This window comes from Microtus oregoni, unplaced genomic scaffold, assembly GCF_018167655.1.
Source record: "Microtus oregoni isolate MIOR12 unplaced genomic scaffold, Mior012 000000F_ref0000247, whole genome shotgun sequence".
In the NCBI taxonomy this organism is placed as follows: domain Eukaryota; kingdom Metazoa; phylum Chordata; class Mammalia; order Rodentia; family Cricetidae; genus Microtus; species Microtus oregoni.
The window spans coordinates 94,714,767-94,734,798 of NW_024543059.1; the positions used below are offsets into that span (position 1 = coordinate 94,714,767).

A 20,032-nucleotide genomic window follows, 5' to 3' on the forward strand; every position below is an offset into this window, starting at 1 on the left:
ACACAGGATTCTTGGCTCCATAATGTTGTCCTCTCTCTCTCTCTCTCTCTCTCTCTCTCTCTCTCTCTCTCTCTCTCTCTCTGTCTCTATCTCTCTCTTTCTCTCTCTGTCTCTCTCTCTCTCTCCCTCCCTCTCCTTCTCTCTCTCTTCCCTCTCCTCTGCTCTCCTCTCCTCTCCCACACACACAGCTGGTATTTAAATGGAGAACAGTTTCCCACTAAATCATAAAAATTAAGGAAACCCATGTTTTGGCAGCTGATTTTATTACATAGCTTTAGATGGCAAGGCATAGTGGAAAGTACAGAAGTTTGGAAAAGCGGGACCGAGTCAGGTTCATGGCCAGTTGCAGCAATTACAGCTGGTATCAAAGACAAGGCAGTCTGGACAGTACTTCAGGTATGAGATTCCATTGGAGCAGTGCCAGAAGGCATGTCTGTCATGGGCCACAGGGTACAGGCCATCAGGTTTGCCAGCACAGAATCCACAGCCTCCAGAGCACCCACACCCACTATGCCTCCTACTTCTGCTTCCTGGAGGAGAAGTCACTGGCTCAGGAGGCACATCAGGGGTTGTGCAGCCTAAAATATACAAATAGAGAGAGTAGAGGGGTGGTCCTGCTGTGGCCATGAACTTCAAGTGTAAGTAAAGAAAACTAGGTACATCATGCCCAGGAGAAGATGCAATTAGCTGCAATTTCACAACTGAAAAAAATTCAAAGACAATTACGTATCAGGAAATAAGAAAAAGTGTGGATCAAGTCCTACTTTCTATATATGTCTCCTTTGTCATCCAAGGCATTCAGTAATTAACACATGAAAAAGGTTTGAAGATCTGAATATAATACCTCTGAGGAAAAATTGTAGAAACAGTTATGGAAATGGAGACATTCCCTGAGGGTGGATAAATAAGAGCACTGGCGTGGCTTCCTGTTGATTCTTCCAGGAGGCTAAGCAGGACATTGAATGAAGGACACACACACTCATTAACGGACACACAGAGAGATTTGGATGCTAAAGATAAGCACAATTTCTGCAGACTCTTACAAACTTTGAAGTCCTAGGAAATTTTTTCCCACACACTCCAATGTTAGGTCTGGTTTCCCAACATTCCCTTAGAAGTTGAGATTTAGGAAAGGTCACCTGGGCAAGAACAAGGGAATGGAATAGGAAGAGTAGGCCCCATGCAGTGGGGGTGAGCATTCAAGCCTGCCTTTATATTGATAAAGGGACATTAGAAACACACCATCTGCATACTCAGGTCGTCACTTACTTGTGGACACACCCAGGGCTTTGTTAAGAGTAGAGGTCAGAGGGAATTTGCCCTGGCCACAGAAAAGGCCAGTGAAGTCATCAAGATCAATGGCCCAGATCATGGCACCTCCAAAATTGTTCTGCTTAAGCCACTGAGTCTGTTTAAAGATAGAAGGTGTAAGGTTAATTTGATTTCCTGAGCCTTGGTGCTGTGATGTCAGCAAATCCAAGGAGCTGACCTTACCTTGACATTGAAGCTCCTGACATTGTCATAGCCAACCCACTCGTTGTCTTTATATGCATAGGGAACTTCCCGAGAGGCATCCCAGACCTCAGTGGCTCCATTTCTCAGAAAGCTGCAAATCTTTAAACATCAAGGGATTTAAACACTTCACATATTAATTCCATGAAAGAGAGAAAACATTGATTTCTTTCCTTTCTTATCTTCAGTTGGGGTTACCTCAATTTTATGATTCAGTTTTGTTTGTGGTTAAAAAAATGAGTTTTTTTCATCATAGCAGTGGTGGTGATGGACCCAGGACATGTACTTGCTCAGTACAGACTATCACTGGGCTACATCACACCCCTAATCTTCCATTTTTAAGGTAGACTCTGTCTATGCTTTGTTTTGGCCTTAGAATTATCCTGCTTCAGCTTCCTGAATGTTCAAATTAAAAGAATGAGCAACCAAGCCTGGAAAATTTTTTTCATGAAAAGAATTGTACATGATCCTACTTCATTTTGTCCTATGCAACTAGGGATTAAATCCAGGGCTGTTAGCATTCTAGGTAAATGCTGTACCACTGAGCTACATTCGAAGAGTGAGTTATTTATCAAATTCTTTTTATCCATATTTTAGTACTACAATTTTGGAATCCACAATAGGATGATAAATATGTTCATTTTGTTTCTTTATATGTAATGTAACTGTTCTGAGTAGCACAAACTTTTGCTTATAGGAACATTATTTGGATTAAATAAAGAAGTATGTTTTCCAAACATACAGCACCAGGAGTGAACTGCTTACTACAGGTAGGTAATGGGCAAAATGAACATTCAGATCCAGGAGATACTAAATTGAAGGCTATGTAAAATATTGGGTGTGAAATTCACAGAGCACTAGACAGCCAATCTACTGACCTCGTAGTAGGCCCAGAACCCAGCCTCCCTGGTATAGGGTCCAGCAGGGCCAGCACCAGAGGTAGGGGCACCAATTTCATTATTGGAAGGGTTGCTCAGGAGGAAATTGTGTCCATATTCTGGGAATCCAACAATGAGCTTCTCAGCTGGGACTCCATTGTTCTTCCAGGAATTCATGGCATACTCCTGTAATGTAGGTTAGGTAAAGGACCCAAACAGTCAGTGGTCAGTATTTAATTATATTAGCTCCCTGTTTTAGCAGGCAAATTATATGATGTTCATAACCAATGGATTTATTCCTTGATATTTTCTTTTCAAAAACTTTTGATGAAGTTATAGTTCATGAGATATGGCCTGTAACTTAAGAGGATCTTTATCTAAATTGAACAATTGATGAACTTATGTAAATTGGGGGCCTTATTTCCATATGGTTTACTTTACTCCCAATCTCTATTCCTGTAGGGTCTTACCACATTGAAGTAAGCATTGCTGCCGGTGTCAGTAGGGTATTTGTAGAGGGAACTGTTCTCTCCTGTGTAGCCATCCCCGGAGCCATGAAGGTCATATGTCATGACATGGATGTGATCTAGGTACCTGATAGGTAGTAAGATTTAAAATCATTTCTGATAACTGTTTCTTACATCTATGCAGACAATAACACCTTTTCCAAAGCAAGTACACAAACAATGTCTTTTGAGGGCAAGACATCTCTAGACTGACCACCGCAGTGCTTTAACAGTTCCCACAGACGTTTAGAATAAGTACATCACTCACTGGGAAAGTTCACGGATCTCATAGCCAGCCTCAGTGTTGGAAACGCCAGCAGCTACAGCCGCAGTTATCATCAACCTGGGCTTGTTGTTCTCATTAGCCTCCTTCTCAAAAGCTTCACGAATCTCCTGTAGAACAAGGCAAGCATATTTGAAGTTAGTTTCAGAGATGTATATATAATAAATACATATTTTCAGTGTCTTTCTTCTCTAAAGTACTTCAACTGTTTTGGCTGACATTAGTCTATCAATATCTTAATAATGTCAATAGTACAGATTATATTAATTTTAAAAGTTACAGCTATGCAATATGCATGACAGTTGAAAATTTTCAATAGAGTACCAGAGAAAGTTAATGTCTGTGTCATAACCAGTTCCTAGGTCCCATATGACACCATGCTGAAGCTACACTCTCATTGGCGCCCTTTATCTAGTTGTCAGATGTATAGAAAGTTGCTTCCATACACCTTACAACACCAACATATCATTCAATAAGGTACTAAATTAGTAAGTGAGGAAGGGACAATGTCTGGGTGGCAGGTCCAACTCAGTGACAGATGTGAGTTCACCTGCATTGTGTATGACTCTTATGTATTTGGAACACTGAGTAGAGCTCTGATGATGGCATTATTTGTGTTACCAGAGAACATTCCAGGGATACCTCTGAACATTGCTGTGTAGGTTATAATTTTAAAAAATGAAATATTTTACTAGAAGAAGAATATAAGCAGATTGCTATGTCTGTCTTCAATAGGTAAACCCAGACACTGTAATGTCAGTGGTTTTATTCACTTTTCCTTCACTGAGCAGAATTGCAGCCAATAATTAGATGTTATAATTTATAGTAGTAATGTTTCAACTAAGAAAAAATGTGTTATTTCTGATCTTTGGAGCTATTCAACAAAAACTAAAGTGAGCCTATAGAAATGTCTTAGTGGATGAAGTACTTACCAGGTAGGCAGAAGGACCGGGGTTCAAGAGTTCAGTTCCCACAGAACACACATAAAATGTTTAAGCAAAGCAAAGTGGCACATTTTTGTTAATCTTGGTGTTGATGGAACTGAGACAGAAAGATCCTAGGGTTCACTGGCCAACTGGCCTGTACCAATCATTATTTTTAGTGACTGAGAAACTGTCACAAGGTGGACGGTGTCTGAGGAATGACACCCCACATATATGTATGCAATATAGGTGCCAGTCTCACCTTCTACCTTCCTTAAGGCAGTTCATTTTATTCTTTGCTACTGTGTTGGACGATACTCATGTCTCTGCCTCCCATATCTATAGGAGGCCTTGGATTGCAGGTGTGTGTTACTGCATTTGGCCTAATGTGGGCTGTAGAAATTTGAACTCAGTTTTTCATGTTTTGCCAAAAATCATTACCTGCTAAGGCATCTTGCTAGTCCAAAATTGAAGTTATAATGAAGCCAGTTGATGATCTGATGTTAAACAGATGTTATCCTATCCCAACTGATTAATACCAAATAGCCAAATCAGAGAATTAATATTATTCAAAAGTGCTCAGACAATAGCTCAGGCTTATTACTAACTAACTCTTACTCTTTCGTTAATAAATAACTCTTATCTCTGTTTAGCCATGATGCTTGGTACCTTTTCCTAGGTCAACATTCTCATTTTGCTTATCTCTGGTAACTCTCTGTGTCTGTCCTTCCTCTTCCCAAAATGCTCCTAGTCCGGCTCTCACACTCAAAATCTTCCTGCCCAGCTAGCTATCAGCCAACCAGCTTTTGATTAGCAAATGAGAGTAATAGCGTAGAAAAGGATTGTTCTGCAGCACCTGATGCATGAATTGATGTAGAAAATAATTTACATTGTTATATGAAACCCATGTTGTGGTGAGGTCACTGAAAGGTCAGAAAATGAACAGGATAATTTCACAAGCTTGGTCCAGAAATTTCAAAACAAAAACGATTTGTCTCCAGCCAAACTGCTAACTAAAAGTGTCAAACAAAACCACAATACTACCTCACCTTAGACTGCCTACTATGAAACTGTGATCAACCAAGACTACCTCAACTTTTGTGTTCCTCAATTTTACAGGCTTGATTTTCCTGGAAGAGATTGTATGACAGGAAAAGATGTGTTTAGTAGGTGCGTAGTCAGGACTTCACTCATTTACATGGTGGAAACTACACACCCAGAAGGTGCATGCTAAGATATTCACTCTTGAACATCAAATACTTCTCCAAAACAGAAATGACTCCAATATTCAGCCGACTTTGCTATACTGTTTGTGGACCTCTAATCACTGCTTCCTCTTCCAATGTGCTCAAAAAAAAAAAACAGGTTTTCTTATTGCTATGGTGTAAAGGGTCAATTTATCACTACCATATTCTTCCACAATTTGACAAACATCATAACGGTTGCTTTTTTCATTCCATTCATTTTTCTTTGGCAATTATATACACTTACTGATGAGTTCAGTAGTGTTCATTGCTCTTTCCTCTAGATTGGTATTTATTCAATTCCTTATGGTTACTCCAGGTGTGACATATTCGTATTTAAAGCTAAATTAAACAGTCTTATTATTTTTCTTATCTATACCAGTTTCACTACAATAAAATTAGTCTTCAAATTCAAAAAACTAGGGATCTGCCGGGCGGTGGTGGCGCACGCCTTTAATCCCAGCACTCGGGAGGCAGAGGCAGGCGAGGCCAGCCTGGTCTACAAGAGTTAGTTCCAGGACAGGAACCAAAATGCTACAGAGAAACCCTGTCTCAAAAAATCAAAAAAAAAAAGCCTAGGGATCCTTTCTACTTCAAATCCAATTCTTACTGATATTTGGGGGTTTTTTTGTAAGATCTCTGTATATTCTCTTCTTCCACCAGTCTTAAGGCCACTAGGGGGACCTTGGTCACCTTTTGCTTCACTTACTTCTTTGAACTCCTGCTTTATCCTGCCTCTCCACTCCCAATTCATGAGTCATAGTTAACCCGAAAATAACCATTCCAAAATTACAAGTCTTGTCATATTTATTGGCTATGAAATCTTTCAAAGATCTATATTATCCTTAGGTGAGTTCAGAATTCTTTAACTTAATATAAAAGTCTCCACATGATCTGATTCTTGCCACCTATTTGTTTTCACAGACTTGAAACTCATTCCCCACTTGTACACACAAATCTCTCTTCTCTTGTGTGATTTCCACCCTCACTAAATTGGATAACACCAAGTTCACTCAGTGAGGTCCAGCAACACTTTACCTAGAAAGCTCCTTGGGACTATTCCCAAGAGGTGAATCAGGTAACTCCTCATTTGGTTTTGGAGTCTGTAGACAGTTATTACATCAGTATTTATCAAAATATACTAAAGCTATTGCTTATGCTTCATTCCTCAGCTATGTGTTCTTTAAAGTCAAGATTCTGCCTTATCCTTGGCTTTGCTTTTACCAAATAACTTGCACATAGCATAGATTCCTCAATAACAGTAGACAGTTCTGAGCAATGACTCAGTAACAGACAACACAGGTATTTGTGACACTATCTGTGTGATGTTCGGTTTCCTTACATATTTTCAGTACCTTAGTTATTTATCTGTAAAACAAAGACCATAATGCTTAGTGAACATATATCATAGAGTAAATGTCAAGATGAAATGAATTGTGGTTTGGAAAAAACGTATAATGTCCAATATATAGCTTATTCAAGGAGTACATGGTATCATACAAATTTTACTTTGCTAATATTCCAAAAATATTAAGACATGTTTGGTTTGCAAGCACCCAGTTATCCTTGGGAAAAATAGATTTTCAGTTATAAGGATACCACCTCCTCCAACTTTCCTCACCTTCACCAGGACAGTAAAGAGATGCTTGTCCTCAGGAGGGCTCCCACGAGAGCCTGGGTATTCCCAGTTCAGATCCAGCCCATCAAACCCATACTGGCGCAGGAATTTGATTGCTGAATTGGTGAAGGTCTTGCGGTTCTGGGAAGTGGAGACCATGGCAGTGAAGCTGAGAGAAACCAAAATAAAGCAGAATAAGACCTTGACATTTTTTTTTGTTTTGTTTTGTTTTTGTTTTGTTTTTCGAGACAGGGTTTCTCTGTGGTTTTGGAGTCTGTCCTGGAACTAGCTCTTGTAGACCAGGCTGGTCTCGAACTCACAAAGATCTGCCTGCCTCTGCCTCCCAAGTGCTGGGATTAAAGGCATGTGCCACCACAGCCCAGCGGACCTTGACATTCTTTACACACATGAATGAAAACAGTTTGCAGTTCAATTTCTTACTCACAGTCCTTGTCCAGGACCTGATTGAGAATTAAAGTACATTCTAGGGTTCTCTCTTTGCAATCATTACTCTTGCCAGTCACAGTATCTCAGCAACCACATTATCTTATGTCCATCCCCACTCCTAACCCAGACTGTTTTTTGAAAATGGCCCTATTGTTTTCAATACTTAACCAACTTAGTTCACAGACAATGTTGTGTCTTCATAAAAGCCCCCAGTTCATGTGTATTCAAGTAAGTCTTCTTCACATATGTGGTCTTCTTTTTCTTTTTAAGGAAGACAGACAAAAGATACACACAACCTTCATCAGACCTTGTGTCTTCAATACACTTTATGAAGAGGCTTTTTCCGAAGCAAGCAACTAAAACTCAGAGGATGGCATCCCAAAGCATCCATCCAAATTTAACCCTAGGAAAGCCACAACAATCATCCTAAAATTTTCTGATAATAATTAATGAACTTGCATGGTAATTTATTAAGTTAGACCTTACTTTAATGGAGGCCCTTAATTTGCATCTGGAGTTTTGAAATCTAAAAAGACAAGGACCGTGCTTGAACTACATTGCTTTTAATGAACAATTGTTTATCTAAAGAACACTTACGGGGCAGATCCAAAGTTCCAGCCTCCAATGGCCAAGAGGGTTTTCAATTTGCTATTCCTTTAAAGTAAAACAAGACAGAGAAATTTTTTAATTCATGGTTCCTGCCATTTAAATTACTTTGCTGTTTATAGTATTGGGTCTTCTAAAACTATTCAGAGTAGGGTTAGTGTCATACTATCTGCTGTAGAGTTATTTGAGGTATTTTCTTCCACTACTGAAACTTTATTACCACCATAAATGAGGTCAGAGCCCCTCAGAGAAATCAGAATTAAACAACTTTTCAGTCTTATTGTCTTGTACTAACAGTATTTGTACTATATATAACTTAAAAGCATAATTACCTCCTTGCTGTTTCATCAGATAAAGTGTTGAATAATACTAAAATATAATTACTTTATTACACTATGTAAAAATTAATATAAATTAATTGACTTGACTATACAGACATAAATGGGAATGGTGATTATGAAATGTCTGAATCAAAAGAATTAAGTGCAAAGATTGTGAAAGGACATAAAAACTCTAGCTTTCTTTTCCTTTCTCCTAAGATTCTGACAATATTACTTTAGGGCAATGCTTCTCAACCTTCCTAATGCTGTGACCCTTTAAAACAGTTTCCCTTGTTGTGGTGATGCCCAAACATAAAGTTATTTCATTGCTACTTCTTAGCTGTAATATTGTCATTATAAACTGTAATGAAAATATTTGGTATTTCTAATTATCTCAAGACTGCTCCTCCATTGATGGTTAAAGTGAAAACTTGTTCAACCGCTTTGGGAAACAGTATGGCAATTTCTCAGAAAATAAGGAAATAATCTAGCTCAAGACCCAGCAATACTGTTGTTGGGTATACACCCAAAGGATACTCAACCATACCACAAGGACAGGTGCTCAACTGTGTTCAAAGCAACATTATTCATAATAGCCAGAACCTGAAGACAACCTATGTACCCCTCAACTGAAGAATGGATAAAGAAGATATGGTACATTTACACAATAGAGTACTACACACCAGTAAAAAATAATGACATCTTGAAATTTGCAGGCAAATGGGTGGATCTAGAAAAAGCCATACTGAGTGAGGTAAACGAGGCCCAGAAAGACAAATGTATCATGTACAGAAAGCTAAGAAAAACCAACCTACAGGCCACAACCCCAGAGAACGAAGACAACAAAGGGGACCCCCAAGAGAGACATACATGGATCTGCATAGGAAGGATAAAAAGACAAGATCTCCTGAGTAACTTGGCAGTGTGGGGTGATGCGAGAAGATAGAAGGGAAGGAAGGAATGAAAGGGTGAAGAAAAATGTATAGTTCAAGAAAAACAATAAAAAGAAAACCCCTGTGAGAGGGGCATTCAACCCTCAAGGTTGAGAACCTCTGCTTTAGGGTGAAGACAGACATTTTAATCAAGATACCCATGTAATTTTAATGCAAATAACCAATGGCTGGAGAAGATGCTCAGACATTATGAGCACATGTTGGTATTGCAGTAATCAAACTCCAGTGTTCCGGCACTCACAACACAACTAATGACCTGTAATTCCAAATCCAAGGAATCTAATGTCGTATATATACTCCCAAATTCACCTGGACTGGATTACAAGCACACACACACACATGCACACACACACATGCACACACACACACACACACACACACATGCACACATGAAAATAAAAACTTTAAAAGAAAACAAAAAGAATGCTATCAAAATACAGCAAATTCTTCTATTCTTGAACTCAAACATGTCTAATTTTAAAATCCTCTGTTCCTTGTTTCCTCTTGCAGAGTGTAAAAATGATTTGGAGTTTCCTGGGTCATTACACAAAGACAGAAAAGAACAAATCATCAAACAAAAACACATTTTAAAATGTTTATTAATTTAACTTAATTTTATTTTATTTAAAATAATTTAATATTTAATGTAATATATATTAATACTGACTGCAGCAGGCAATATTAGAATAATATGTAGAAAAGTCATCTACATCCTTGGTACTTGAATTGAGGCTCCTGGACCAGAAGCATCACCCTCAAGTATCAGAGTTTAATAGACATAGTCTTGCCTACAAGCAGAAAAATTAATTTGAATCATCCCTCTTACCAAATTTTAAAAAAACGAACTAAATATAAGACTCAAAACTATAAAACTACTAGAAGAAATATAGGGAACATGAGGAGAGGTCCATGCTAGATTCACTAAGCACTTATCTCTGTGGGGGGATGAGTTCTTATGATTGGAACTGCTACATTGTGACTGCTGCACGGGTAGGAACTGCAGCATGAACACTAGAATTACATAAAATTAACACTACTCCACTACAATGGAATAAAGGAATTAGGAAAAGGACACAACATGTGCATCATATGGATGGAGCTAGAAAAATCGCACTGATTACGCAGACCCACAAAGACAAATAAGGGATTTATATACTTATAAGAAGATGTTAGCAATTAAGTAAATGATAACCATGCTACAGCCCATAGACACAGAGAGGTTATGTAAAGAAGAGGATTCTACGGTAGATGAAGGCATCTTCCTGGGACGGAGAATAGAATAGGTTTTGTGGGCAAGTTAAGGTTGAAGATGGGAGTGGGGAAATCATGTAAGAGAGATGTGGGATAGAGAGGAAGCTTGTGGGAAGAGACAGCTGTGTTGCAAAATATTTGATTACTCTGTGTAAAGATATGTCACTGTAAATAGTTTAATATAAAACAAAGTGACCAATAGCTAGGCAGGATTTTCAGGGCAGAGAGAACGTTGGGAAGAAGAAGGGTGGAGTTTCCAGCCAGAAACAGAGGAAGTAGGTGATGAGGGAGACAAGGTAACAAGCCATGAGCTATGAAGCAGCACATATGTTAATAGAAATGGTTAGCTTAAGTTCTAAGAGCTAGTTAGAAGCAAGCCTACACTTTTGGCCAAGATTTCATAATTGAGAAGTCTCTTGTGAGATATGTGTATAGATATGTCACTGTGCTCGGTTTAATAAAAAGCTAAATGGCCAACAGGCAGGCAGAATTTTCAGGGCAGAGACAATTTTTGGATAAAGAAGGGAAGAGTTACCAGCCAGACACAGAGTAAGAAAGTCATGTAGATGAGTGAACAAGCCAAAGGCCATGTGGCAACATGCAAATTAGTAGAAATGGGATAATTTAAGTTCTAGGAGCTAGTTAGAAACCAGCCTAAGCTATTGACTGAGCTTGCAAAATTAAGAAAGTCTCCATGCTTTGGGACCTGACTGGTAGGAGATTAAAAAGTCCCAATTACACAGTTAGAAGAGGGAGGGGAATTTTGGGTTATTGGGTAGGAACCTAATAAAATGGAAATTTTCTCAAATCTATAAGAGTAACGCTCATGAGTATTCCTAATAATGGGGCATATGATATCTCAACTGTTTAGCCAGGTAAGGTATTCAGTGGTAGGACTGGTTACATTCAATTGAGTTGTTGCCCAAGGATATCCCATTGAAATCCCAAAATACCCACCAAGATGTTGCTAAAACAAAAGGCCACTCTCAACAAACTAACAGAGGCAACCCATTGCCAAGGAAAACATCCACACATCTCATCAAACATGGAGAAGTGGAGCTGGTGCCCACATATAGCCTTCAACCCTGTGTCCTAGTCTCTTTGGTGTGGGAAAGTACTTTGCAGGCTACTGAAACACAAACATAGACACCAACCCAGGCACATAATCTTTGACCTACAATTCATTGAGTATATACCCATGAGTGATTGACTGGATCTTGAAGTAAACTGATTTTCAGCTTAATAAATTGGAAAAAATATCTGCAAACCATTTATCTTGCAAAGGATGCTATCCCAAATATATCAAGAACTCATCTCAATAGCAAGAAAACAACCTAATTGTAAAAGGAAGAAGACCCTGAGTAGATGTTTTCAAAAAATAGTATAAATGTCCTAAAGATATGTAAAAAATAGTTGACCCATTACTCATAAGAGAAATCCAACTAAAACACTACTGAGAGTAGATTTTACAAAAACCAGAGTAGATAAGCTATATTGTCAGTAATAGCACTTCAATATTCAATGCAGCATAATTCTTAGTTATTTAAAGTACATAATCACTGTAAATGTCTAAAAAAAGAATGAATTTTTAAAAATTATGTACTATGATATGCAATTTATGATGTTATTCAGTATTTAAAAGAATAAATCAGTCATTTGTAACGAAATTTATAACTTTGAAGATGTGTTAACTGAAACTAACAAGGCACAGCTTAACTAATACAAGATCCCAGTTATAAGGAGTATCTAAAATATTTGAACTCTTAGAAGTAGATGGCAGAAATTTATCTTTTTGATTTTATTGAAAATAGATTCCATTCTCATACAATATACCCTCGTTATTGTTTATCCCCCTCAACAACGCCCACTCCTTCACCTTTAATCTTCTCTCTGTATTCACTCCCTTTCTATTATTAGAAGGTCCAAATGAGGTACAGACTGAGGGAGAACATGAGCAAGGAAGTCAAGACCACGAGGGGGGCACACACCCACTGAGACAGTGGGGCTGATCTATTGGGAGCTCACCAAGGCCAGCTGGACTGGGACTGAAAAAGCATGGGATAAAACCGGACTCTCTGAATTTGGTGGACAATGAGAGCTGCTGAGAAGCCAAGGACAATGGCACTGGGTTTTGATCCTACTGCATATACTGGCTTTGTGAGAGCCTAACCTGTTTGGATGCTCACCTTCCTAGACCTAGATGGAGGGGGGAGGACCTTGGACTGCCCACAGGGCAGGGAACCCTGACTGCTCTTTGGACTGGAGAGGAAGAGGTGGGGGAGTGGGGTGTGGGGAGTGGGGGGAGGGGGAGGAAAAAGGGAGGCGGGGAGGAGGCAGAAATTTTTAATGAAAAAAAGTGGAAAAAAAGAAAAGAATAGGCTTCTAAAAGATAGCTAAACATGACAAAATAAAATATAATAAAATGAAGAAACAACTGATTCTGAAGTTATAATGTTTAAGCAGAGGAGGGATTAAAGAAATGTTGGAAAGCAATACAAACTTCGAGTGAGTTAAAAACAATGAGTTCAGAGCTTATCTCTACAACATAGGGCCTACAATTCATAGCATTGTATCATATTTTGGAAACCATTTGTATCAACATGAAATCAAAAGAACCTGTTTATCCACAGGTTCTTGGTCCTGACAATAATGCATTTATAACTTTGATCATGTGGACCAGGCCATAAATCAAACAGGGAAATATCACAGAAGAGGGGGTAAAAAGAAGCAGAGATGGTGGACTACAGTAAAAAGTGTTTTTCAGAAATAACAGGGAAGTTGAACATATGAATACACTTCACTGCAGGTGGAACAGCCTGCACAAGACATCCAAGATCTCAAGCCAGACTAAACACCATCATGGAAAGAGAGGGTGGGCATAAGGTCGCATCTCTAGTGAAGCACTGGTGCCAAATGATAGGTTCTGTGAGAGTGGTTGACTTCTTGTAGACAAACAATATTCCAGTTAATCCCCACACACTTAGGAATATATAGACAGCACAAATTAGACTACGTGAGTTTAGAACAAAGATGAGGACAATAAAGTTGTATAGGTAGAGAACGAGAGCATCTGAGGAATATTGAGAAGGTAGTAATATGATTTGAATACATCCTACAAATTCTTAAAATTGATTTTTAAAAGTAAAAGATGACAGATATAGAGATGATAGATAGATAGATAGATAGATAGATAGATAGATAGATGATAGATAGATAGATAGATAGATAGATAGAAGATAAACATTGACTTGTTTTAGTCAATTTTGAGTAAAATCTTCAAAGAAACTGGGACTTGGCAACAACTGGACCAAATGATTCTAATTTAGATATTTACCCCTTTCTTTTACCTGTTTTTGAGGCCATTGAAAGCTTTGTAGAACTCTACATCATTCCATTCTATGGTGGTGATCTCATTGTTCTGCATCCCAGCAAAAGCATAGATCAGGTGAGTACACAGGCAAGGGTCGATGTTATCAGGTGTGAAACGACCCGGGCCTGGCCGATACTGGGCCCAGTTGGAGAAGTAGCATACCAGATTGTAGGCAGACCCTGTGGTGGTCAAAAATAAAGATGATGCTCCATTATAGATATCATTTAACTATGATGAAAGTTTGTGCTTTGCTTAGTCCCCACCCACCCACCCCATAAGCCTGATCTCCAGCTGGAGGTGACTAGTTGAGCACTCCTGCAGATGAGTTAAGAAATGGTTTATATTCTTTGTGAGAGTTTGGAAAATCTTAGACTTCTTCTAAGATGGAATACTCATAGTCCTTCGAGTCCAGTGGTCCCATGAAGCTCAGTGAATGAGAATTTAATAACTCTTAAGTAGTCAGGCTATAGAGGCTAGTAGTAACGACTGAGATAAAAGTCTACTCCTCCACAAAACAAACCCATCTCTCTCTTTCTATTATGTTTTATGTCTTGTTTTATTTCCCAAATAGAGTAAAACTGGGGTGTTGTTGGATATCTGTACACTGTCTGAAGATGTGTCACTGTGATTGTTTTAATAAAAAATCTGAATGGCCAAAAACTAGACAGGAAAGGAAAGGCAGGACTTCTGGACAAAAGGGGAAATGCAGGTCATTAGAATATACCTGCAAGAGCAATGCCAGTGAGTTGAGGAATGGGTCAGGCATACAGAAGGAGAGACAGGTAAAAGCCACATATAGAATGTAGATTAATAAAAACAGGTTAATTTAAATTATAGAATTAGTTGGTAATAAGCCTAAGCAAAAGGCCAAGCTCCCATAATTAATAATAAGTCTCAGTTTTAATATTGGGGAGCTGGTGGTCCCACAAAGAAAGAAGTCTGACTTCAACAGGGTGTAATTTTTAATTATATTAATCAGAAAATCGCTTTATGTAAATTCAGGTGTTTGAGTTTTAGCGTAGCTAATCATTTTGTCAACAATAAAACATTGAATTAGTGACTTACCCAGATGAGCATTCAGCAGAAGGGCCAGACCTAGTGAGAGAAAATACACATTTGTTCTGAACCAGATCTTTGAATCCTCTCAAATATAACTCTAGAGCCTTATGGTTCATCCCGCTTGCCATGTGTTGTGACTTGTGTAAAAGGGCGAACTTTTCAGTAAACATTCTTTGACCTACACTTTACCAGTTGATCAAAAATACCCATCACCCTTTTCTTCATTCTGAGTCATTAAATTTTTTTGTAAGTCTACTATCTACAAAGCAGGGCTGACTGAAATTGCTCCAAATTCACTGCACTCAGTGACCCTGCATCAGATGTGTCTCATTTCCAGAGCTAACATGAGCTCAGGACTTCAACAGATAAGACATCCTCCACAGAAGTGACTCGAGGAGCAGGAATATGTTAGAAGCATCTTCAGAGAAGTTTTCCTAGAGAATGTATGATGCAAGCCTCCAGAAGCTGCTCCTTGGCTTCAATAGAGCATTTTCTTTTAGGCATCATCTCACTCTACAGCCCAATCTGGCCTTGACATGGAGAACCTCCTGCCTGTGTCACCTGAGTACTGGAACCACAAGCTTGAACACTGTCAAGAGAAGTGGGCCGCTGCTTCTTTTATACATTGGGTTTCGTATCCCTTTGAAAAGTCTTTGACAAAAAACAAAGTTTCTAAAGCACAAATTTAAAGCAGATAGCAAGCTTTAGATGGGAACTGGGTCTAAACAACTACTTCATCCACCACTTGGATTGAATGTCTCAGAGGGACATGTTTGTCATCATCACCTAACCAAGACTATAAAGGATAAATAAGAAATAATCCTGAAAAAAAGCAGAGCAAAGACAACTTTGCTTGGCTCTATGTGGATCATGCTATTTTTACCTCCAAAGGAGTTAGTTCTAAGTCACAAAGAAATAAATGAACATAATATCATTTAAAACAGGTCGTGCAGGAAGATAAGTGTGGAAAAATGACTGGATGGGACAGGAAAGAGAAAGACAATTACTGAAAGTTAGTGACACTTGCTTTTGTGGCCATGCTAGTAGCATGAGCTTTGAAAACAAGAGAAAGACTGATTGTATGAAAGAAGAACACTTGCAGTGAGAAGAAAGGAAGGAAAAGAATAGAGTTGTAGTGTAATGACTCTTTCATGGTTGCAAGATCCTGAGAAAGACAGACACAAGGCAAGGCTACAGACTCACCAGCAACAAGAATGAACTTGGCCATGGTGACTTCAGTACTGCTCAAGCAGGCCACGAATGGCTTTTTATACCATCTGAGTGCCCACTTATCACAAGGGTTTCTAAATGGACAGTGTTTATCCAAGATGTGTACATTACTAATCATTAAACTCACAGATCTCCTCATCAGATTTGGTTGCTTACTTCTGTCATCAATGTCATCACCTTTCCTTCCTCTTGTCAAATGAATAGCACCATGTCTCCTTTAGGAAGGGCATGTAGGACATCCATTAAATGTGACCTTTAGACTTAATACCTTTTTTGGCACTTCCCTGTGTGGACAAACACCTCTTCATATACTGATGTTAAGTTTCATTTTGTGGATATTTTGTGCCTGGCACTAAAGAAGGATCTTATTGAAAAGTAAACACTGAAAATCTTTGGAAATTATTGTTGTTTTTTAAATCTCGCTTTCATGGAGATTCCACATGTAAAATGTACAGTAAGTACCTGAAAAACTTTACCTCTTTTGGAGATGCTTCCTAAATATTCTGCCCATATATGTTCTTAGGATTGACTTCAAGCAATAATTATAAAGAAAATTGGTTCAAAACTTTAAGGATTGGAAATTAATTCTGATTGATCATTCCTAGTCAGCTTCTTCTTTAGTCAAGATGTATCCACTATTCCTAAAATAACACTAATATATACTTATAAATATATAGAAGGCAGTTTGACACCATTTGCCTTTTGCAGAACAATAGAAATATGTTCTCCAAGCTCTTAAGTCGATATATTTAAAGCACTAGATATAAATTCCCTCTGGCTAAAAGCCCTCGTATCCGACCACAAAGTTTTTGGTTACTTCCATGGCAGTCACTTCACTCTACTGCTCTCTATTGCTCTCTACCAATAAGAGCATCTTGCCTGACACATCAGTATTATAGTGCAACTTATCTACTGCCTTGTAAAATGATTGGCTCTTCTTCTCCAGAAGCCTACACAGCACCTTCCACAACATAAAAGGTGAAAACTTTCACATGAGTTCCAACTTGACATCTCCAAGTTTAACTATATAGTTTCTTCAGCAATATGGTCTAACTACCTACTTCCTTCAGCAATAGGGTCTAAGTATCTAGTTTTTTTTTTCAGCAAAAAAGTTCTACCTCGTGTCTACAGCAATAGGGTCTAACTATCTAGTCCTTCAGCGACAGAGTCTTACTATCCAGTTCATTCAGCAATAGGGTCAAATTATCTAGTTTATCAGCAATAAGGTATAAGGATCTAAATCTTTCAGAAATAAGGTCTAACTATCCAAGAGCAATTGCAAAATCTTAAATTGTTTGGGGAACTATAAGGACCTTCCTAATTAACATCCATACCCAGGTATCCCATGCTTAGCCCTGGAATTTTTGTTTATATAACTATGGCTTCTGGAAGCATCATCCACACACCTGATTTAAAACTCTTTCCATAAAATATCATGTTTATTAGTTTGCAAAGTAATATATTGCCAGGTGGTTTTTCATACATCCTAAATCTTGTTCTGTGCTTCTCTACTATGTATGCCCCCACAAACACCACATACATTATATTCTCAGACTCGTGCCCCAAATCACTCTAGTTTAAAACTATCTATTTGCAGAATTTCTCTCTGTACCTCCGTAACACATGTGTTCTACTATATGTGCTTATCTACTTCTAAGGACTCTTCCCAACCCCAAGAGGCCGTTTAGAGTTTCCTGGCCTCTCAAAACAGTCATGTTAAATGAACAAACATAAAAATCAAAAGGTGAAATCTGTGTATGAGAGAAACAGGTGGCATTCATGATTCTGGACCTAGGTTAACTACAATATTTTCCAGTTATATGCATGTCTCTACAAATATTTCATTATATGTGCCACATTTTTATTACCCATTCTTCAGCTGGTGGACATCTAGGCTGATTTCATTTCCAACCTTCTTGAAATAGAGAAATAATGAGAGTGGGAATGTCTCTGCAGTACGACTGAATCTTTTGGGTGTGTGTCTGATGGTGGGGTTGAGTTATATCATAGTTCTGTTTTTGCCTTTTTTTGAAAATCTACATATTGAGTTACATTGTGGATGATCCAATTTGTGTTCCTTACCAACAGTGTATAATGGTTCCTCTTTGCCCACATTCTATTTAGCATTTCTTGTCAATTGTTTTCTATATGATAGCCATGGAAAGTGTGGTGAGATGGAATCTCAAAATAGTGTTTTTCTTTTATTTTGAGAAATAATATTATTACATCATTTTCACCTTCCCCTCTATCTTTCAAATCCTACTATATACCCTTCATTGTTGTCTTTAAAATGTATTCTTTTTATTAATTGTTGCATGACATATATGTATATGTAAAAACATATAAATTACTGCGTATAAGCTGCTCAGTCTACATAATGCAATCACATGTATGTTGTCAGTACTATTTGGCATTGGATAAATAATTTGTGTGCTCCTCCCTGGAGAAGACTATTCCTCCTACTTTTAGCATCCCTTGCTTCCTATAGTGCTTTATGCTGTTTAGAGGTACCATAGGCTTTTGCCTTTCCACTTTGGCATGTCCATTGTTGTTGTCCTAGTTCAACCCATGCTTTGGCCATCATGTAAGTAAGACTGTAGGTGTAAATTCTGGCATTACTAGAAGACACAGTCTCACAGAAAGTCACTTGATCCACTGGCTCTTAAAATCTTTCCACCAACTTTTCTGAAATAGTCCCTGAGCCTTGGGTTCAGAAATCCTTTGATAGATATATCAGTTGAATCTGGGTTCCATAACTCTACATTTTAATCGGTTGTAGACTTCTGTAATGGGCTCCTAGTGCTGCAAAGAAAACTTTCTGTGTTAAAGGGTGAGAACTACACTTATCTATGAGTACAAAGACAAATATTTAGAATGCAGTTAGGAATTTACTGATTAGTAACGTGGTGGTAGAAGTTTCTCATCCAGGATCCATGAATTCACTAGCACTAGACAGTTGGTACTAGACTAGTACCAAGAATCGTTTCCCTCTTGTTGGGTGGACCTTAAGGCCAAGTAAAGAGCTATTAGTACTACCAAGATACCAAGATATGCATGCTATTACCGCACCTTATGGTTATTGTACAATGTTGGTCATTATTATGATTCATAGGTGTTGCAGTTGGTTATGATTCATAGGTGTTGCTTTTGGAGGCTTGTATGGCATCTTCTGGTACAATGTAAGCTAGTCCTCTGGAAGGAGACACTCAGGTGAGTTGCAGTTCAGGAGCCTATGTGTCCTGTGTCTGATGTGTACAATGTTTTCAGCAACAGGGACTTACTTTACCCCTCTGGGGAGCAACAAGGGCAATAGCAGTAGCATATAATATTTTGTGAGTCTCTTAGACAACCCTGACTAACAACTCAAAAGAGCACTGCTCATGCCTGGTGTTGGGGTTTTTATTAGAATTTCTTGGGATTTTAGAAGAAGCATTGTCAGACAAGTTGAGAAATTTTTATAAATATTTGTACACTTATATCTATAAATTTATTCATATATTTGTCCACAGATGTGTCTATTATAAGAATTCTAGGTAAAGAGTTGATAGTATTATTCATTATTACTTTTTCAGACATCCTTAACATTATTTTATTCTCATTATTCTGTATTTATTTCCATTCCCCCTTTTCTAATTAGAGTTCTCATTTCTCCCCATTTCTCTGATCAGGTCACTTGTATCCTACTATACCATTCTCTATTGCTCCCCAACCCTGTGACCCCAGAAGTGGTCCCCTTTTACCTTTTTAATTTGGTGTTACCTAAGATATATATATACATATCTGAAGATTTGGAGCTGGAAGTCTCCAATAGAAGAGAACATGCAATATTTGT

General features: G+C 38.2%; 1 protein-coding gene across 1 annotated transcript; it reads right to left on the reverse strand.

Annotated features, from left to right (window-relative positions):
* Positions 1-261: 261 nt before the first annotated feature.
* On the reverse strand, positions 262-16,198 carry LOC121446226 (acidic mammalian chitinase-like). Its single transcript, XM_041648700.1, has 11 exons — positions 16,174-16,198; positions 14,977-15,006; positions 13,889-14,090; positions 8,009-8,065; positions 6,968-7,133; positions 3,165-3,289; positions 2,861-2,984; positions 2,391-2,576; positions 1,495-1,614; positions 1,270-1,408; positions 262-578 (listed from the first exon to the last, which is right to left on the reverse strand). Exons 1-11 carry the CDS (start codon positions 16,196-16,198, stop codon positions 334-336), a joined length of 1,419 nt encoding a protein of 472 aa, XP_041504634.1. The 3' UTR covers positions 262-333.
* Positions 16,199-20,032: the final 3,834 nt, after the last annotated feature.

Excerpts from the sequence above, each read along its gene's own strand:
- LOC121446226 (XM_041648700.1), bottom strand. The coding sequence starts at position 16,198 with ATGGCCAAGTTCATTCTTGTTGCTG. Across the intron at positions 2,985-3,164 it reads GAGATCCGTGAACTTTCCCA|GTACCTAGATCACATCCATG; the intron begins GTGAGTGATGTA and ends ACTACCTATCAG. Across the intron at positions 1,615-2,390 it reads GGTTCTGGGCCTACTACGAG|ATTTGCAGCTTTCTGAGAAA; the intron begins GTCAGTAGATTG and ends TGATGTTTAAAG.